The sequence below is a fragment of the Pygocentrus nattereri genome, chromosome 9, assembly GCF_015220715.1.
Source record: "Pygocentrus nattereri isolate fPygNat1 chromosome 9, fPygNat1.pri, whole genome shotgun sequence".
NCBI classification, from domain to species: Eukaryota; Metazoa; Chordata; class Actinopteri; order Characiformes; family Serrasalmidae; genus Pygocentrus; species Pygocentrus nattereri.
In genome coordinates this window covers 10,430,806-10,449,357 of record NC_051219.1, presented here as the reverse complement: position 1 = coordinate 10,449,357, position 18,552 = coordinate 10,430,806, and the positions used below count along the sequence as shown (strand labels likewise).

The 18,552-nt window shown below is 42.0% G+C and overlaps 1 protein-coding gene across 1 annotated transcript in view; it reads right to left on the bottom strand.

Moving 5' to 3' along the window:
* Positions 1-4,369: 4,369 nt before the first annotated feature.
* ctnnbl1 (catenin, beta like 1) overlaps positions 4,370-18,552 on the bottom strand; it is a 75,078-nt gene continuing 60,895 nt past the window's right edge. Inside the window, exon 16 of the mRNA XM_017723029.2 lies at positions 4,370-4,930. Coding sequence (XP_017578518.1) covers positions 4,842-4,930 — 89 coding nt within the window. The 3' untranslated portion in view covers positions 4,370-4,841. The remainder of the gene's footprint in view (positions 4,931-18,552) is intronic.

Sequence of the window (18,552 nt, the reverse complement as noted above, 5' to 3'; positions counted from 1 at the left end):
CTCAAAATAACTTATTTTCTCAAAATTTGAACTTAATGTCTCAAAAATATAAATTTTTCTTAAAATAACTTATTTTCTCAAAATTTGAACTTAATGTCTCAAAAATATCAATTTTTCTCAAAATAACTTATTTTCTCAAAAAAAAAAATTCTTAGTATCTCGAAAAGGACTTCTCAAAATGACTTCTCAGAATTTTTACTTACTGTTTCAATATAATGACTTTTCTCAAATTGATAATTTCTCAAAAAATGTACTTAATATCTCAGATTTTTTTTTTCAGAATATCTACTTAATATTTCAAAATAATGACTTATTTGCTCAAAATCATAGTATAATTGACATGATTTATTAATGAAATGTATTTATATCATTGAAACTAAGTTATGACTCAATTCTATGTAGAAAGGTATTCAATTTCAAGAAAATGAGAAGTCATTATTAAAATCCACTCCATTTAGACATGTACATCCACTTTTGCAACAGCGTCATTATTTCAAAAGTATGTTGATGATTTATTTTCTTAAAACTTGAGTTATTAAGACTAAATTCTGATATATTACTCTTAAAAAAAGGTTTTTCAAGGGTTCTTTAGTAAAAACAGTGTTTTTTGTACAGAACCATGAACACTCAAAGCATTTGCATACTTAAAGGTTTCTTTGCATGGTGAAATGGTTCTTCAGACTGATGGAGAATGTGTTGGATATAGTTCTTGACATCGTAACAATAGAAGAACCCTTTTTAATGCTACTTGGAACAGTTTTCAAAAAGAATCATATATAACACATTCTCCATCCATCTGAAGAACCATTTCACCATGCAAAGAACCCTTTTAGAACCATACTTTGTGTCATGTGTGTGTGTCAAAAATAGTTACTCAATTTCAAAAAGTAATTATTTTGGGACTAGAGGTCAAAATTTTTGACATGCTGCTGAAATAGCAGAAAAAAAAATCACAGGTTCATTTTTTCTCCTCTACTTGCAGCAAATGGGCTTCTGTAAGAGTCCCTTAAGAGCTGCAGTGCAACTTCACACCACTTGCAGCATCTGACAGTGAAGGAAATGACGTTTGGCAGGTGGCATCCGTCTCTCTGGCCTGAAAAGAAAATGCTAAAACTCCAAAGTGAGAGATGTGACCAGTCAAAGAGCAACACAGGAGCCGAACAAACAACAGAATGAACTTCAAGCCCAAAAAATCCTCAAATTAAATTTGAACATCAGTGATGAAGAATGAGACTCGTCACAGATACAGTCCACCTGAGCAGAAGTGGAAGCACCATTTGGGGAAAAATATACATACACCGACCACAAAGGCAACGGTTTCTAGGTGACAGAACTTGGATAATAAACCCTTTCAACCTAGAAGTTGTACATTAATATTTCAGATTTCATTACTCATCTTTGTTTTGCCGGTGTGTGAAAGGTTCCACTGTTAGAGCAGATCAAGTGCAGCTTCTTGGAAGGTGTGGTTGATGTTTTTTTAAGGACGAACAGCTGATTTACACAGCATTAAGTTGAATGGGATTTTTACCCGGGGTGGCACGGTGGCACGTTGGGTTCGATTCCCCGGCCGGGTGACCGGGGTCCTCTCTGTGTGGAGTTTGCATGTTCTCCCCGTGTCTGCGTGGGTTTCCTCCGGGTTCTCCGGTTTCCTCCCACAGTCCAAAGACATGCAGTCAGGCCAATTGGACATGTTAAATTACCCCTGGGTGTGAGTGTCTGTCTGTCTGCCCTGCGATGGACTGGCGACCTGTCCAGGGTGTATCCTGCCTTCCGCCCGAAGACTGCTGGGATAGGCTCCAGCATCCCCCCGCGACCCTGACGGAGAAGCGGCTTAGAAAATGGATGGATGGATGGATGGGATTTTTATCCAAGTACACGTTTGTGGGTGGAGCTTGAACAGGTCCAATGACTTTCCGTATTTCTGCATAATTAAGTGATTAAGATGTGAACAGAGTCATTCAGAGTGGCTTGGTGCTCCATTCCAGAGACACTTGCTGAGTCCGAGTTGTTCACAGGGGTGGTGATAGGAACCAGAAAAGGTCTAATTCAGATGTTCAATGAGTCTAAAAGCTACATCGGTACAAATGTGATTGCTGTCAGATAAAAACATTGTAGCTGCAAAATGCCAACTTGTCAAGAAAAGGATAAAAGCAAACAGTACGTGTCTTAAGTGTTAATGGAAGTTAATATAGTCATTCTGGAGCATTCTTATTGGTCCATTCATCATGAAAGTTTGATGCGATGTACAGGACAGTTAGTGTTTGCAAATGATGTAAAAAAGAGGCAGAAAAAGGTGCAAGGTTTTGTTCTGACAGCAACGATCGCTTTACAATGAAACTGAGGCCTACAACGGATTTCTCCTGGTACACGCAGGGCTTCCTAAGACAAATCTTTCAGGTTTAGCACTATTTCACCATCTTAACAAAGTTCAACAAAGTTCATGATGAATGGACCAATAAAAATGCTCCATTAAAATCTCTTAACACTCACATTCAAAGCAGAGAATGTTTGTCTCCTTATATAAAGTCATCATTTTGCATAGATACTTGTTTTTCTTTGGACAGCGACGATGAGTTCAGAAGGCTTTGTGGGATTCCCCTTTCGGTAAACGGTGCACCAAGCTCTGAATCACAGGCAGGACGGACAGAAAGAGAGAAAAGACCTAGAGATCCAAACAAACAATACTCTGAACGGTAACCAGCTCAGCATGTTAGCCATTAGCCCATGAGTGGGCCTCTCTGGCTCATCATCAGTGAACAAACATCGCATTACTGACCATTACATCCACAAAATGGGCTTCATCGTACAGAGGAGGCAGAGCATCTCTCCAACAAAAGGAACCAGTGGGGGAAAAAACAGAAAACGAGCTCTACAAACAAACAGCTTTGCTTCTATCTGATGTGATGGTGGGAGAATGAGCTGTTTGAGAGCGCAGGTGTGAAACTCCAGTCCTGCAGGGCCTCAGCACTCCGCTAATGCACCCATTCAGCTCCTGAAGGGCAGCATAATTAGCTGATGTTCTGAGCCAGATGGGTGTTAGAGCGAGGAAAATACACTGGTATTGTCCTCCAGGACCAGTTAGCTTCCATATAAGCAGGAGAGCCGGAGCTTCTCAGGATAAAGACAATGAACTGATGACAAAAAAGCTGCACTATGTAAGTTTTGCAGATTTGGAGACGCCTCTGGTAGAAATGTGTAACTGCACACAACATGCAGAATGCTTTTATAATCGGGTTGTGCTTCCGACCCCTTCGTCGAGGGGATGGCTGACGATTGAGAGTGCGTTGAAAGAGAATTCAAAGAGAACTCGGTCAAAACCTGATGTGTCTTCTGAGGATGTGAGTGAATGGTCTACCACTCATCACATCTTCATCAGTATATTGATTTATGTGTTTATGTAATATGATTTTGGATTTGAGACCTAAAAATTGAGCTGGACCTTCTACGTGAGTCTGAGCGTGTGACGTTAATAAGTAAAAACATATGTGGTCTGAAAAACTACGAACTCAACCCCTTTGATTATTTCAGCCTTTACAGGATGAATTACAGCAGTGCACAGTCTCCACGTATGTCCACTCACTGTCCACTCTATTAGACATCCCTACCTTGTCAGTCCTTCTTGTAGGTGTAAAGCCAGAGACGACAGCTCATCTGCTGCTGCAGTTTGTGTTGATCATCCTCTAGTCCTTCATCAGTGGCCACAGGACGCGGTTGGCTGGACAATTTTGGTTGGTGGAATATTCTCAGTCCAGCAGTGACACTGATGTGTTTAAAAACTCCAGCAGCACAACTGTCTGATCCACTCAGACCAGCACAACACACTAACATACCACCAGCACCACATCAGTGTTACTGGTGTGCTGAGAATGATCCACCAACCAAATGGCACCTGCTCTGTGAGGGTCCTGACCACTGAAGGGTAAAAGGGGTCTAACAAAGTATCAGAGAAACAGATGGACTACAGTCTGTAACTGTAGAACTACAAAGTGGAGCTATACAGTAAGTGGAGCTGATAAAGTGGACAGTGAGTGTAGAAACAAAGTGGTTTTAACATTATGGCTGATGGTGTATATAGACTGTATGACCTACTGAATGGATGGGATGCTTTCGAACAACCAGCAAAGAAAATAGGTGTTTTTCCAGCCCTGGAAAAAAAGGGCTGCTTCCAAAATTGTAATCAAGTCAAGTAGCACACAAGACCACTGACTGACCTTTTTGAGTGTGGCGTTCTTGTTTAAACACTTCTGCTGTTGGCCAGTCGACATGATCTGATGTTCACTATTCCTGACTGCACATAACATCATATACAGAACACTACATGTTCACTATACAAGACATACTGCCATTAAATCACCAAGCACAGACAAAACTCATCCAGAAAATTTAATATCATACAGAAATTGTTGTCACAGCTTTTTTATAACCAAGTTAATGTAAAAAAAATAGTCCAAATGACCAATGCAAATTCTCTAAGCGTCAAGAAAAAAAAAAACAAAAAACAACATTTGACTTTCACCTGTATGACCCTCAGACTAAAGACCGCGGCAGTAAAAACCATCATCAAAGACGGACCCTCTTAATTGAGAAACAGCTGGCTGGGTAATGTCAATCCCCACTGAGCCTGCCACATGGTTTCATTTTTTCTCTAGACCATTTCCCACATCAAAGACACAAAAATACCTTGTTGGACACTCCAGTGGTCACTCGTATCTCAGCCTGACCTGTTACGAGTGGTCTGTCAGTCAGGGACGCGACTTAAAAGAACACACTTTATTTACAGAGGTCACTGAAGGAAGTGAATGACTGGTAGGAGAGTCTCTGCCTGGAGGCTAACTGGAGATTTAGAAGTTGTCCACAAGTTCCATGACCCTTTTCTGCTCGCTCTGCCGGAACTCCTCGTTTTTGCCATCGCCGATGCTTTCTGCAAATTCTGGAAAACAGGAATGGAGAAAACAGCCTGATCAGTGGGTTGAATTCAGTTACTACACATAATGTGCTGCATGCAAGTCTGTAAGAACATGAAGCCCGTTAAACCCCAAACATTTCAGGTTTATTTCATACTAAGGAACATATTCAGGAACTACAGCCACTTCAATGCAAATTAAGGGGGCTATTCTAACGTTATGAGTGGGCTAGGGTTAGGGTAATAAAACCCCAAGTGGGTAATAAAATTTTGGCTTGTCAAGAGGTTAACTCAAAAAACTATCAAAAAGCAAGACAGGAAAAATATCAACGCCTTTGAACTGTGGTGTTGGTGAAAACTTTTTAAGGTGCCCAAGACGGCCACGGAAACAAACGGTACCAAACTAAATAAAACGACACCTCTTATTCTGGACATATGAGAAGAGACAATTCAGTCCAGTTGGAAAAGACAATTATGCTTGGAACAGTTGAAGGTAAATTAGAGATGATCAGCACAAGATGCATGGAGGAATCATGAACAAGCCATTGAGAACAGTCTGAATATTCTGGAGAAACACCATCCATATGGTCAGCAGGAGTCCGAATCAACATGAAGTACACGTTATTCATTTTTCAGATGTTCCTGAGGAGATTAGATGTGACTATACCCTTGCATAAGGAATGGAAAATTCAAAGGAAAATAAGTGAAAAACAGGAGTTTTTATAAGGTATGGAGAAAAGTGGACTCCTAACAACCACCTGCAACACCTGGTAGACACCAAAACTGTCCCCATCAGATAGCCAGCACTATATCTTTCATCTTTGAGAGAGATGAAAAAATGAAGCTGCTTCAGATCTGAAAACATCCGCAGGTGTTTCTGTCCATCCTTCCACTGTGAGAAGACCACTCAGCGCTATGGGTATGAAAGGATGTGTAGCAGCAGAAAGGGAGTTTCCTGAAAGTATGGAAGCTATAATAAAGGTAAAGAGTGGAAACACTAAATACTGAAAAATGATTCTAGTTGTTTAGGCTTCTGCTAAAAATCCTTTTTTCCCCTGATGCTGAACAATGGACCAGTACTTAATGGCTAGAACTGAAACAAATGAAGGGTGGTCTCTGACTTTTGCACAACACTGCATATAAAATCGTAACGTTATATAAACTATGTAAACCCAGTGTGGATGTAAATAAGCATACAAGCAGGCGCTGCGCTATAAAGGAGTCTGCAGTCACAGCACTGCAGGATGAGTGGAGGCTAAGAGCTGCGAGCCCGGCTTTAAATGCCAAATACGATTAAAAGCAGCAGCACTTAAACCTGCATCTGTGGAAATGCGGAACGACAGACAGACGGACGCGCACAGATGCCTCCACTACCTCACCTGCTCTGGTTCCCAGCATGGCTGCGCATTAAGTTTCACCTCTGAAATATGTGCTTTCTATAACCACGACACACTAAACAGATTTTCATTTGGCACGAAAATGAAAAAGCGTTAAAAATGACCGAATTTTCAAACTGAAAAACGGATAAAAACGCTTGACGTGACAAAAAAGAAAAAGAAGCTTCGTTTTCTTCAATGTTGATATTAACAATTTCATGCATATCAAACTGTGCGCACATTTTCTTGTGATTGGCCTCCCTCACTTGACCAAGCTCAATATACATTATGCAGTCATTTATAATACCTAACGTGCTACGGCTTGTTGTATCTGAAAGGTGTTTACATTCCTCTGATGTTTTGCATTAAATACAGATTTTTTTTCTCTAATTAAACTGAGCTTTTCCCTGCTTTTCCCACCATGGTTTGGTTTGGTAATCCCGTCACAGAATATATGCATAATTGCATTACTTTTCCTGTCAAAAACATTTCTGATGCCATTTTTCACAGCATTTCACGTTTTGACAATTTACCAAACTCTAAAATAAGGTTTTATTTTGATAGTCGCCTACAGTTTATCCACAGTTTGGATATTAATTATTGATTTATTATTAATTGATTTAATTAAACCATCCATCCATTTTCTAAGCCGCTTCTCCCTCAGGGTCGTAGTGGGGTGCTGGAGCCTGTCCCAGCGGTCATTGGGTGGAAGGCAGGATACACCCTGGACAGGTCGCACAGTGTCTGGTCGACAGACACAGACAGCCACTCACACATTCACACCCAGGGGCAATGTAACATGTCCAATGGGCCTGACTGCATGTTTTTGGACTGTGGGAGGAAACCGGAGAACCCGGAGGAAACCCACACAGACACGGGGAGAACATGCAAACTCCACACAGAGAGGACCCTGGTCGCCCGGCCGGGGAATCGAACCCAGGCCCCCCTCGCTGTGAGGCGACAGCGCTACCCACCGTGCTGCCTCAATTAAACCAGGAGTGTCAAACTGCTGACCTTCTCGGCCAAAGTGGTAACGGAGATCAGCGTTTACCCTCATCTAATGCTCTGAATTCAGTTCACGAAGGCCTTGTTAATTGGCTGATGAGGTGAATCAGGTGTGTTTAATGAGACAGTGTGCTGAAATATGCAGTGTTGTGGCCTGCAAGGACTGGAGCCTGACACATGCATTAAACTGTGTGTGGGTTGGATTTAGGAATAGGTTCTAGATTGCAGTAAAGGTTTCGAATTAAAGAGAACCATTAAAACTCAACTTATAATTCAGTTGCAATGTATAGAAATTTATTTGAATGTTAGTTAAACAGCATATAATACGTCGGATATGATATAATCCTAATGCAGGAGATCGTTCCTTCAAGATAAAGCGAACATTTACAAAGAATCTACATTAGATTCTCAAATAAAATGACCAATAATCGCCATTTCAATTCGCTAAAGCAGTGGTCCTCAAATGTCTTTTCCCCAGTGGTCCACACATCCGATCATCAAAGGCCCATTCATCTAACAAATCCACACCACACACAGTACCTCTATAATACAGCCAATGCAGGGTAACGCTTGCAATACGCCATGTCGGGTGCACAGCACTGGTCATGGAGGGTCTGTGTCCAGCACAGTTTGGTGATTTAGCTACTCAGACAAACCTGATTACACTTACTGTTGATTGCCTGGTCCAGGACCGGAGCTGTGCACTAATCACGGTAGCATTTTACACCTACATGCTTAGAAATTGATGGAGAATGTGCTGTAGATGGTTCTAATTAAGAACCTTTCTGAAAAAGGGTTCTTCTAAAGTTACGATGCCAGGTTTGTTGAAACAGACGAACCCTTTTCAAGAAGGTTCTGTAAAGAGCCATCCACAGCACATTCTCCATCAACCATTTTCACGATTCAAAGAACCCTTTAATCACGGAGAGATTTCATTGAGTGTTCATGGCTATGTAGAACCATTCTGTTTACTAAAGAACCCCTAAAGAACCATCTTTTTTACGTGTGTACCTGCAACAACTTTGGCTTCTGCTACAAAATAGGCTTAATTAATTTGTGTGGTTAGTAATTTATGCTCGCAGGCGTCAGCAGTGGATTAACTAGTTGGACTCGCTCAGCCTAATACAAAGTGATGAGAGGCTTAAGTATTAAACAATACTAAAGCTTTATAAACGTTGGTCTAGGTGCTTTTTTACTCTATGAGGTATATAGGTTTAACTGTGAATGGACGAGTGTACTGAATGTCTGGCTGTGCTGAGAGAATGGGCTGCATTATGCCATAAACTAGGCCAAAGGTCTTCAATTCCAAACCTGGACACTGAAATCACGGTCATGTGTACCGCGTGGTGGCCAGTCAGTTACAGCAACAGTTCAATTAATGACCAGAGAATAACAAAATCCAAAATTCAAGGTCTGGAACTGAAGACCTCAGGGCTTGGCTACCCTCCATTAAAGGTGAATTCTACCCATTTTAAATTATAATAGTTACATAATTATTATATATGAGATGTAAACAAAGTCATTCATAGTGGTTTGTTGTGAAATGCTCTGTTCTAGAGACACCGACAGAGTCAGGACAGTGGTGGTGATGGGAACCAGACATCTGAAGAGTTCAATGCCACTAAAAGCTCCCAGAATGTCAGCAGAAGGTGGTTTTACATAATAAATAAAATGGCTAAATCTTGAAAAATCGATGGAAACCCTTTTATATTTTAGCTGCCACAGGAGCCATCAGCACAAACCTAGCAGAGCCTTTTGCTCCACGTCATCAAACGCTTTAAGACATTTTTTGCACACAATCCTTTGGACTGAAGTCTGTCCATCCTCCCTTTTTCCCCTTCACCACCACACACTTTCTCACTCCTACACACACACACCCTCTCTCTCTCTGAAGCTGGAGGGCTACAGGCAACCCCTCTCCCAGCACTGTGCTCTTTGAAGACAGGCTATTTGAAAGTGTAATGGTCAGGGAGAAGAGCCGGGTGTGGAGACACGTGTGTGGATTACTCCCTGAGCCCAACTCGACCTCCGAAAGCTGCGGGAGAAAGATCAAAACCACTAAAGAAGAAAAGGTTAAATAAAAAGAAAGAAGTCGACAAGTGGGGAGTGCCAGAAGAGGAGGGAGAGAGGGAGGGAAACAGACACGGCAGTGAATCGGGTGGCATTTGCATACTGTATAAATGGCGAGAGGATGATAATCCCTGTTTGAGCTCAGAGGTGTTGGAAGCCTCAACCCTGCGTGCTCCATATTCTTTAATACGCAGCTCAAGGTCGCACACATCGTACATGGCAGAGGAGCACATCTGCACACGGTTCTCCACAATAATCAAAACAATCTAGAGCAAAACTATCAAGCTGAAGTTAGCTGAATTTGTTTAATCCTTAGAAGGCACAGAAATAACAAGCAATAACAAAAGCATTTAATATTTGTGCTTGTCAGTAGAAGGAGATATCTTACTGTGATCTGAATTGGTGTCCCCTTGCCTTAAAACCAGTGCCAATCCTGTATTACACCACTCTTGAGATTTAACATCCATTCTAGTACACTTTTCCACCAAATGGGTACCTATTTCACTGCTTCACCTGGAATGTAGGAGTGTCAATGACGTGTTCTGCTCAAAATATGCAAAAAGTTAGTGGACGAGTGGCTGAAACGGTCATGAAACATCTTAAAAAGACTAGTGTAACCTTTACCCAGCAGGACTGTTGCTGACATTAAGGCAAGGAGACCTGTAACCAAGAAGTAGAGAAGAAATGCAAGTGACTTTTTCATCTGTCGGGAAGCTTGTGTATGTAAACTATGCAAATTAAATGTATGGCGAAACATCAATAATCACAAAACATTAACTTTAGACTTCCCAGCTCAAACTGACTGGCTACAGTATAGAAGAATTTGGCTAAGGAGTCTACCATGCAGTATAAACCCACTGCGCTTTCTGCTACAAACTGGGCCAAACAAGCCTTTGACTTTCCTGCCCAGCATAAATGCCTCAACTCAGCAGCGTGATACAATTTCTTACAGGAGAACTATGGCAGAATCCACAACCCACAAACTAACAAAAGCCAGAGCAAAGTGAAAAGCTCCAGCTCCCCCTGAAACAAGACCAGCCATAGTGGCATGCCAGTGAGAGGAAACCAGTTGCAGATTGGGAACATGCCACCCCTGTTCAAGTTGAATTATTGAAGGCAATAAGATACACTCACCGGCCACTTTATTAGGTATACCTCACTAGTAAAAGGTTGGATCCCCTTTGCCTTCAGAACTGCCTCAATTCTGCCTCTGCCTCGTGGCATACTTTCAACAAGGTGTTGGAAACATTCTTCAGAGATTTTGGTCCATATTGACAGGACAGCACCATGCAGTTGCTGCAGATCTGTCGAATTGCAAATTTCCTGTTCCACCACATCCCAAAGGTGCTCTATTGATGGGTACACTGTGGTCATAAAGGGATGGACATGGTCAGCAACAATACTCAGGTAGGCTGCAGCATTTAATCGATGCTCAATTGGTACTAAGGGGCCCAAAGTGTGCCAAGAAAATATCCCCCACACCATTATACCACCACCACCAGCTGCCTGAACCATTGATACAACGCAGGATGGATCCAGGCTTTCATATTGTTTACGCCAAATTCTGACCCTCCCATCTGAATGTAGCAGCTGAAATTGAGACTCAGACCAGGCAACATTTTTCCAATCTTCTATTGTCCAATTTCGGTGGGCCTGTGTGGATTGTAGTCTCAGTTTCCTGTTCTTAGCTGACAGGAGTGGCACCCGGTGTGGTCTTCTGCTGCTGTAGCCCATCTTCTTCAAGGTTCAACATGTTGTGCGTTCAGAGACGGTATTCTGCATTCCTTGGTTGTAACAAGATTTACTGTTACCTTTCTATCATCTGGAACCAGTCTACCCGTTCTCCTCTGACCTCTCACATCAACAAGGCTTTTTTCGTCCACACAACTGACGCTCACTGGATGTTTCTTCTTTTTCGGACCGTTCTCTGTAAACCCTGGAGATGGTTGTGCATGAAAATCCCAGTAGATCACCAGTTTCTGAAATACTCAGACCAGCCCGTCTGGCACCAACAACCACGCCACGTTCAAAGTCCCTTAAATCCTCTTTCTTCCCCGTTCTGATGCTCGGTCTGCACTTCAGCAAGTTGTCTTGACCACCTCTACATGCCTACATGCACTGAGTTGCGGCCATGTGATTGGCTGATTACAAACAACTGAACAGTACCTAATAAAGTGGCTGGTGAGTGTATATGGATTGTTTATTTTGCAAATAATGACACACTTTCTTTAAAATTTGAACAAATATGATTAATTTCAATAAACTACACAAACAAATGTGATTTACTATGATTAATTGTTTGACAGTCCTAGTTATTACATTTAGTAAGTTGTGTAAATGAAATGCACTAGTTTAAAAAAAAACATCTTTAAACATCTAACTGCTGACTGACTAGCTACAACATCGCCAAAGTTCAAGCCAGCCAGTAATTCCACTAAACTCTCAGCTACAAAGTAAATAAAAGCAGCTTCCGACTTCAGGTTCTCCACGTGTTTAAAGTCAGGGTCTGACGGTCTCTTTTGTCCCATAGCGAAACGCTTGATTAAACTACAGAAGCACTGGTGAACAACAGTGATGACTTGATTAAATTCAACAAAGCTAGCTCTGTGGCCACTCAGCCCGTTGGATATGATGTGTGCTCTGTGGTTTGAGAAACATAAGCCTCCTTCAGCAGGAAAGCCTATTATTTACTACTAGAACTGTGATAAATAACACCACCCACCTAGTGCAAAACACAACATGGATAATCAGCCAATCAAACCCACACAGTCTTACACACAATTCACAGCAATTATTACAAGCGAGAAACTTCCAGACTACAATCATGTGAGAAAGCAGAAGACTCAAACTAAGTCTTGCTAGCTGTTGGCAGATAAATGGATGTCACAATCTGCCTCAATGTCGCGGTTGCGAGATAATACATGCTGTGAATTGAACAGATTCTTTCCACGATCTAATGTTTCCATTAAAAAATGATTTTCTAAAAGAGGCAACCAGGAAAACGAGTGGAAAAAGCATGCAGCTGAAACCATTTACATTTGCCTTTAAAGTTGTCTAAGAAAATGACTAGCTAGCGCTTTCAGAAGGTGCTGCGGCCTCATTTCAGCCATTGGACTTTGACCAAATTAAATGAATGCTGCCATTTCACGCGTGCAAATGTCTTGTGGTGCAAATTTAGAGTACAAGAGAGCCAACCCGAGTGTGGCACTGCAAAGCTGCAGCTAACAGAGAGAAAGGGGGGGAAAATAAATAAATAATCAGTCTTTATATTTGACGGGTCAGCGGCTGGGTCTCTATGCTTGACCCATGCCGTGCTGCTTGATGTAGCGCTGCTTGATGAAATCCAGCCTGAAAAAAGTGTGATCGCTTTGACAGCGTCCTGACCAGACACGCAGAATGCTAGCAATCAGGACCCGGAAAATAAGGTGTCACACAGGGCAGCGTGGCCGGCTTTGGAAGAGGGGAACTTTGTGACCGCCTCTTTTCACATATAACTATTGTCAAATAAAAGGCATTTAAGTCAGACTAAATTGGAAGTCACCCACTGTCATTCAACACTGCTTATCTCTATTGCGGATGCTATGAGTCCTCAAGCCAAATGTTTCTTTCTCCAGCATAAAAGAAATACTTTACAGAGAATGTACATCACAGCACGGACACCTCCTATAAGACTGATCACTTGAACATAAAGCAACTTATTCAGATGGTATATTAATGCAGTGCATATGGTACACATAAAATCTGAGGTATGTTTTTCTCCAAGATGGCAATAGGTTTCTCTGACTGGACATCCACACCTGGTATATACAAATATATACATTGATCAGGGCAAAACATTATGACCTTGTTTCTACACTCATTGTCCAATTTATCAGCTCCACTCCTATAAAGATGCACTATGTAGTTCTACAATTACAGACTGTAGTCCATCTGTGGACCCCCATGGACCAGAGCAGGTACTATTTGGGTGGTGGGTCATTCTCAGCACTGCAGTGATATTGACAGGGTGGTGGTGTGTTAGTGTGTGTTGTGCTGGTATGAGTGGATCAGACACAGCAGTGCTGCTGGAGTTTTTAAACACTGTGTCCACTCACTGTCCACTCTATTAGACACTCCTACCTTGTCGGTCCACCTTGTGGATGTAAAGTCAGAGACGACAGCTCATCTGCTGCTGCACAAATTGTGTTGGTCATCCTCTAGTCCTTCATCAGTGGTCACAGGTTGGCTGGATAGGTTCGGTTGATGGACGATTCTCAGCGCAGCAGTGACACTGAGGTGTTTAAAATCTCCAGCAGCACGGCTGTGACTGATCCACTCACACCAGCACAACACATAGGCGTATTTTTGGTGTCAACTGAGCGATGAAACCCACCAGACTCTCCAGCAGTCATCAGAAGCCGGACTCGCGAAACTAACAAAGCTAACTGATTCCTCTGGCCTTCATTCGCTGGAGGTCATATCTCCCATTTCAACACTGACTAGCAGCACTTTTGGTTAAAGTATCCCTTTGACCATAATATGCCCCTCGGCTAATGTCAGCTCAAAAACAAAGGGGGCAAGTTCCAGCAGTGCTTTTCTCTCGCTGCTGTGTGCTGCATGTGAAGCTGAGCTGTGTCCTGGCAGCGCTCCCTCTCCACAGGCCTGCTCAAGGCCACAGCTGCTACCATCCGGCAGGAGAAAATTTCAATTTATCACCACGGTGGCAGCGATTCCACTGCTAAAGCAAGCCTCCCACACACAAGCTGCTCTCCGAAAGAAAGGAAGAAAGACAGAAAGAAAGAAAGAAAGAAAAAGAAAGAAAGAAAGAAAGAGAGAAAGAAAAAGAAAGAAAGAAAGCAAGAAAGAAAAAGAAAGAAAGAAAGAAAGAAAAAGAAAGAAAGAAAGAAAGAAAGAAAGAGAAAGGTGCCATCCACACTGAGGCAGCCGCGGCGCCCACACCACCATTTAAAAGGTGCAATAAAGAGAACCTTTATTAAAACTTGACAAAATTGCACATCATGCGGCGCCATAAATTCCACCATGTAATGTCGGGAGGTGTGGAATGCCACAAGGTGACAAAAAAGGATGGAAAAAATGAAGACATTTGTGAAGGAAAGTGTGTCCTGAAAGCGTGTTTATTCACCTCCTCAAACTGCAATTCAGCGTCAAATCACGGCTTTGCTTCAGTCGAAAATGACTGCATTTCTTTAAAGGTTTCTGAGTTTACACAGAAGAAAGACTGCAGACCTTGAGGGGCTCAGAGCCCTTCAGAGGGGTCAGTGCAGGCATGTTACTTTCCATTCCAGTGTGGTTCCTTATAAACCTGCACAAAACACATCCTTGAAATGGAGGAGGAGGATGGAAACAAAAGCAGCCATCACTGATTTCACCTCTCAAATCCGTGAGTGGAAGCAAAAGGAAGAGATCAGTAAAATAAAGACAGAGTGAGAGAAACAAGCCGTGTAGGTGATGGATTAATTGTGCCTTTTGACGAGAAGAGTTCTATACATTTGAAGCTTACATCATCCAAAACCAGATAAAAAAAAAAATCAATGTTGACATGATTAGTGTCAAATTGTTCCATCTTTGCTTTAGTGCTGGAGCCAACAAACACTAGAAAAAGATTTGGGTGACTACGGACTTCTAGTGTTCACTAGCAAAGACAGCCATGTAGCTCCAGCGTTAAACCAAAGAAGCAAAATTTGAACATCAAACTATGTCCATGTTTTGGCCGATCAATTCCATCAACATAATTGTGTACCATCAATTCTTCACTGAGCCTTTCCTATAAATAACATCTAATATTAAAATGGAGATATAAAATGCTACGTCTCAGGTTTACTGGTTAGGATGTGTCATGCTGCTGGCCTCTTCCGAGCTCCACAGCATCCCATCTCTTGTTTATCTGGAATGGTCCAGTGACAGCCAGTGAACAGACATGGTTTATCACGACAGATGAAAATGAAAGCCCTCAAATAATGCAGATCTACAGAGGGGTCCAAAGGTCTATGATCAATGGTGAAAACGCTTCTATTTTGCATTCCTTTCTAATTAAATATGGTTTTCCTTACGAATCAGTGAAAAGTAGGATCTTTCATTGTTTCTATGAATTTCAGAATTTCTTAGTGTTTGGTACCAGTACGCTGCTCCTTCTGTTTTAATGATGGTGCGCAGCCTCTTATCATTAGACCAAACCCACCAGAGTTGCCTGAACGCTTCAGCTTCAGTGGAAGGAATAAGTCAACTTACTATACTTAACTTCGCGAATTTGCTTCAGTTCAAACAGGGACCTAGAAACGATGCAGAATTTCAAATATTTTTTTCATTTTGTTGACTCGCAGTAAGAAGGGCCTGGGTTCAATTCCCCGGACAGGCAAACAGGGTCCTCTCTGTGAGGAGTCTGCACGTTCGTCTACGTTGGTTTCCTCCCACAGTCTAAAGACAGGGACTCAGGCCAGCTGGAGATACTAAATTGCCCCTAGCTTTGAGTGTGTATGTCTGTGTGTCTGCCCTGTGATGAACTGGTGACCAGTCCAGGGGGTTTTCCTACCCAATGAGCACTGAGATATTCTCCTGGTCCTGGGGGAGCTGAAGTGGTTTAGATGATGAATGAATGAGTTGTTTATTTGTAGGTTTTAAAAAAAATAAATAAATAAAAATTCACAGTGGTCTCAGACTTTTGGATTGTACATTATGGGCAGGCATGTTCAAGACAGCTGACCCTCAAACATCATAGAGCATGTCTAAAAAGGATTCATCTGTGTTCAGGGCTGAGAGAATGAAATCATTTTTGGGAATGCTCAACGAGAGTGCTACCAAAAGAAGTTAATCGAGTGTCTAATGAAGGTGCTCTATGGATACTGGTTCAAAAAGAACAATAATTAATTTTCATGGCACTCTTCTAGAAATTAAAAAGCCCTTATTACATCTAGGCGACGGACAAAAGGTAATAATATAATAATAAAAAACACCCTCCAAAGCGTTTTAACATAGCCTCTCATCTGTGAATGCCACAGAAATTCATTTTTGTAATATTTCAGAGTATTTGCTGAGTATTCTTCCTCACACTGTATCTCGGCAATGGATGTCTGTGTGTAAAAGGAAAGAAATATACTCAGTTTAACTGCAGGACTGGTTTACACCATTTTATGCCAACCTACATTCTACGGAACACGTCCTCAAAACAGGTGGATGACGAACACAAAAGCAAATTCATGAGTGGAGACAAATGGACAAGACAGTTAAAGTTAAGGAAGGACAATTAAAGCCTGAGAGAGCTGACACAAAGGTCGTGATTGGGAAGGATAATTGTGCATTTTAATGAGAAGAGTTTGGTAAAGTTTGTTTGGTCCACCATCCAAAACACAACCAGGACAGAGAAAAAAGGAAGTCCTCACAAATAGCGCAGACCAGTCCATTATGAGTTGACACCTAACATGTTCACGTCTCTGAAACAATGTGTGAAAAGGTGTATGTGTGTTCAAGCCAGAATCAAATAATAATTGGGAGTGCTAATCGAATTTGCAGAAAAGTGTGATACCGGTGGAGGTAACAGAGTGTCTAATTAAAGTGCTCTAACTTGGGTTCAAAACATACAATAATTCGCTTGCATGCTCTTCAGAAAATTAAGAAGATTAAGAGACCCTCATCTGTCCCACAATGTGAATATTTCATCTCCGCATTTAACCTATCCGTGCAGTCAAACACCACAGACACACTATGGGGCAGTGAGCACACTTGCCCAGAGTGGTGGGCAGCCCTATCCACAGCCCCCGGGGAGCAGTTGGGGGTTGGGTGTCTTGCTCAAGGGCATCTCAGTCACTGACTGTCGGTTCAGGGGATTGGACCAGCAACCTTCTGGTCACAAGGTTGGTTCCCTAACATCCAGCCTATGACTGTCCCTAAAACAAGGCTGTGCATTGGCTGGGAAAGAAGCCTCTATTATATCAACGCTGTGGCCAAAAGGTTAAAAGAAACGTCAAAGAATTTCAGCACACGCTTTCATCAGAGATGAAAAGTGACAATGCTTTATCGTTTTACACCACAGAAATGTGTTTTCTGTAATATCTGAGCTATTTTCGAATATCTTCCGCACACTGAAACTCAAGGGATGTTCACACTTGATAAGAAGGATGAATGAACAAATTTACAATTTTGTACTGCATTTAACTTCCGTTTAAAGGATCAGGTTATGCTTTTCAAGTCCATCTGAGATCAATAAACTAAAAGATTTCTGAAATAAATAATAGGGCGTGGCAACCGTCTTAAGTCCTACTCTCAGGAGACCAGGAGTTTGATAAAAAAAAACCCCAGCCAAATCCAAGACAGCATAATTGGCCTCGCTCTCTCTGGGTGGGTAGGATGGCCCTCCCCCTCCAGCCATCACTAAACAGGCATTTAGCACTCTCCTCCAAGCCTGTTGAGCTGTTCAGTGACAATCAAAAAGTAGTCTGAAAAGGTGTAGTGGCCAAAATATTACCTAGCCTTTCTCCTCTGAGCTTGGTAGCATCATGTTAGAACGTTCTAAGGACAACTAAAAACATTCAAATATTTGTGTTTGTGCCGTCAGTGTATTGGCCTTTAGCCAGCTAATGAAGCTGGCATTGACAATGTAGGAGAGAAAATTGGGTAAGTATAAAAACAAAATAGTACAGTTGAAAGACAAGAGGGGGAAAAAGAAAGTCATCCAAAATAACCAAACCAACAAAATTCAATATGCATTGAATTACTTCAAAGTAGGCTGCATGACAAATGGTCTTTTGTTTGTTATCACAATGAGTTTCCCTAATAGACACATTGTTAAGAGCTGCGATGACAGAACAGCACTGAACCCTATTCTCCCACATGAGGTTCAAGAGACTTAACCATTAGGCTAAACAGCCAACTACAAATATGCAGCCCTCCTTCAAAAGGCATGACGCGCTAATCGATCTTTCACTTTCACAAAGCTCTCTCACGCCTGGAGTGCTGCGGTCGGACGCTCCTGATGGGGAAAACAAATTACTGGTCTTCTCCGGCGGCCATTTTGGAGTCTGCCGGCAGTTTAAGCAGCGGACATACTAGATCTTCCCTTGTTCATTAATCATTTATGACTGAGCTGTCCGAGCCCGCTCACTACGGAAAGATCAGCGCTGGAGCAGTCAGGCTGCTTCTGAGGATGCACACTGAAATGGGAGACTTAATTATGTTCAAAGGCTTCGCCGCTGTTATGTTTTGTAT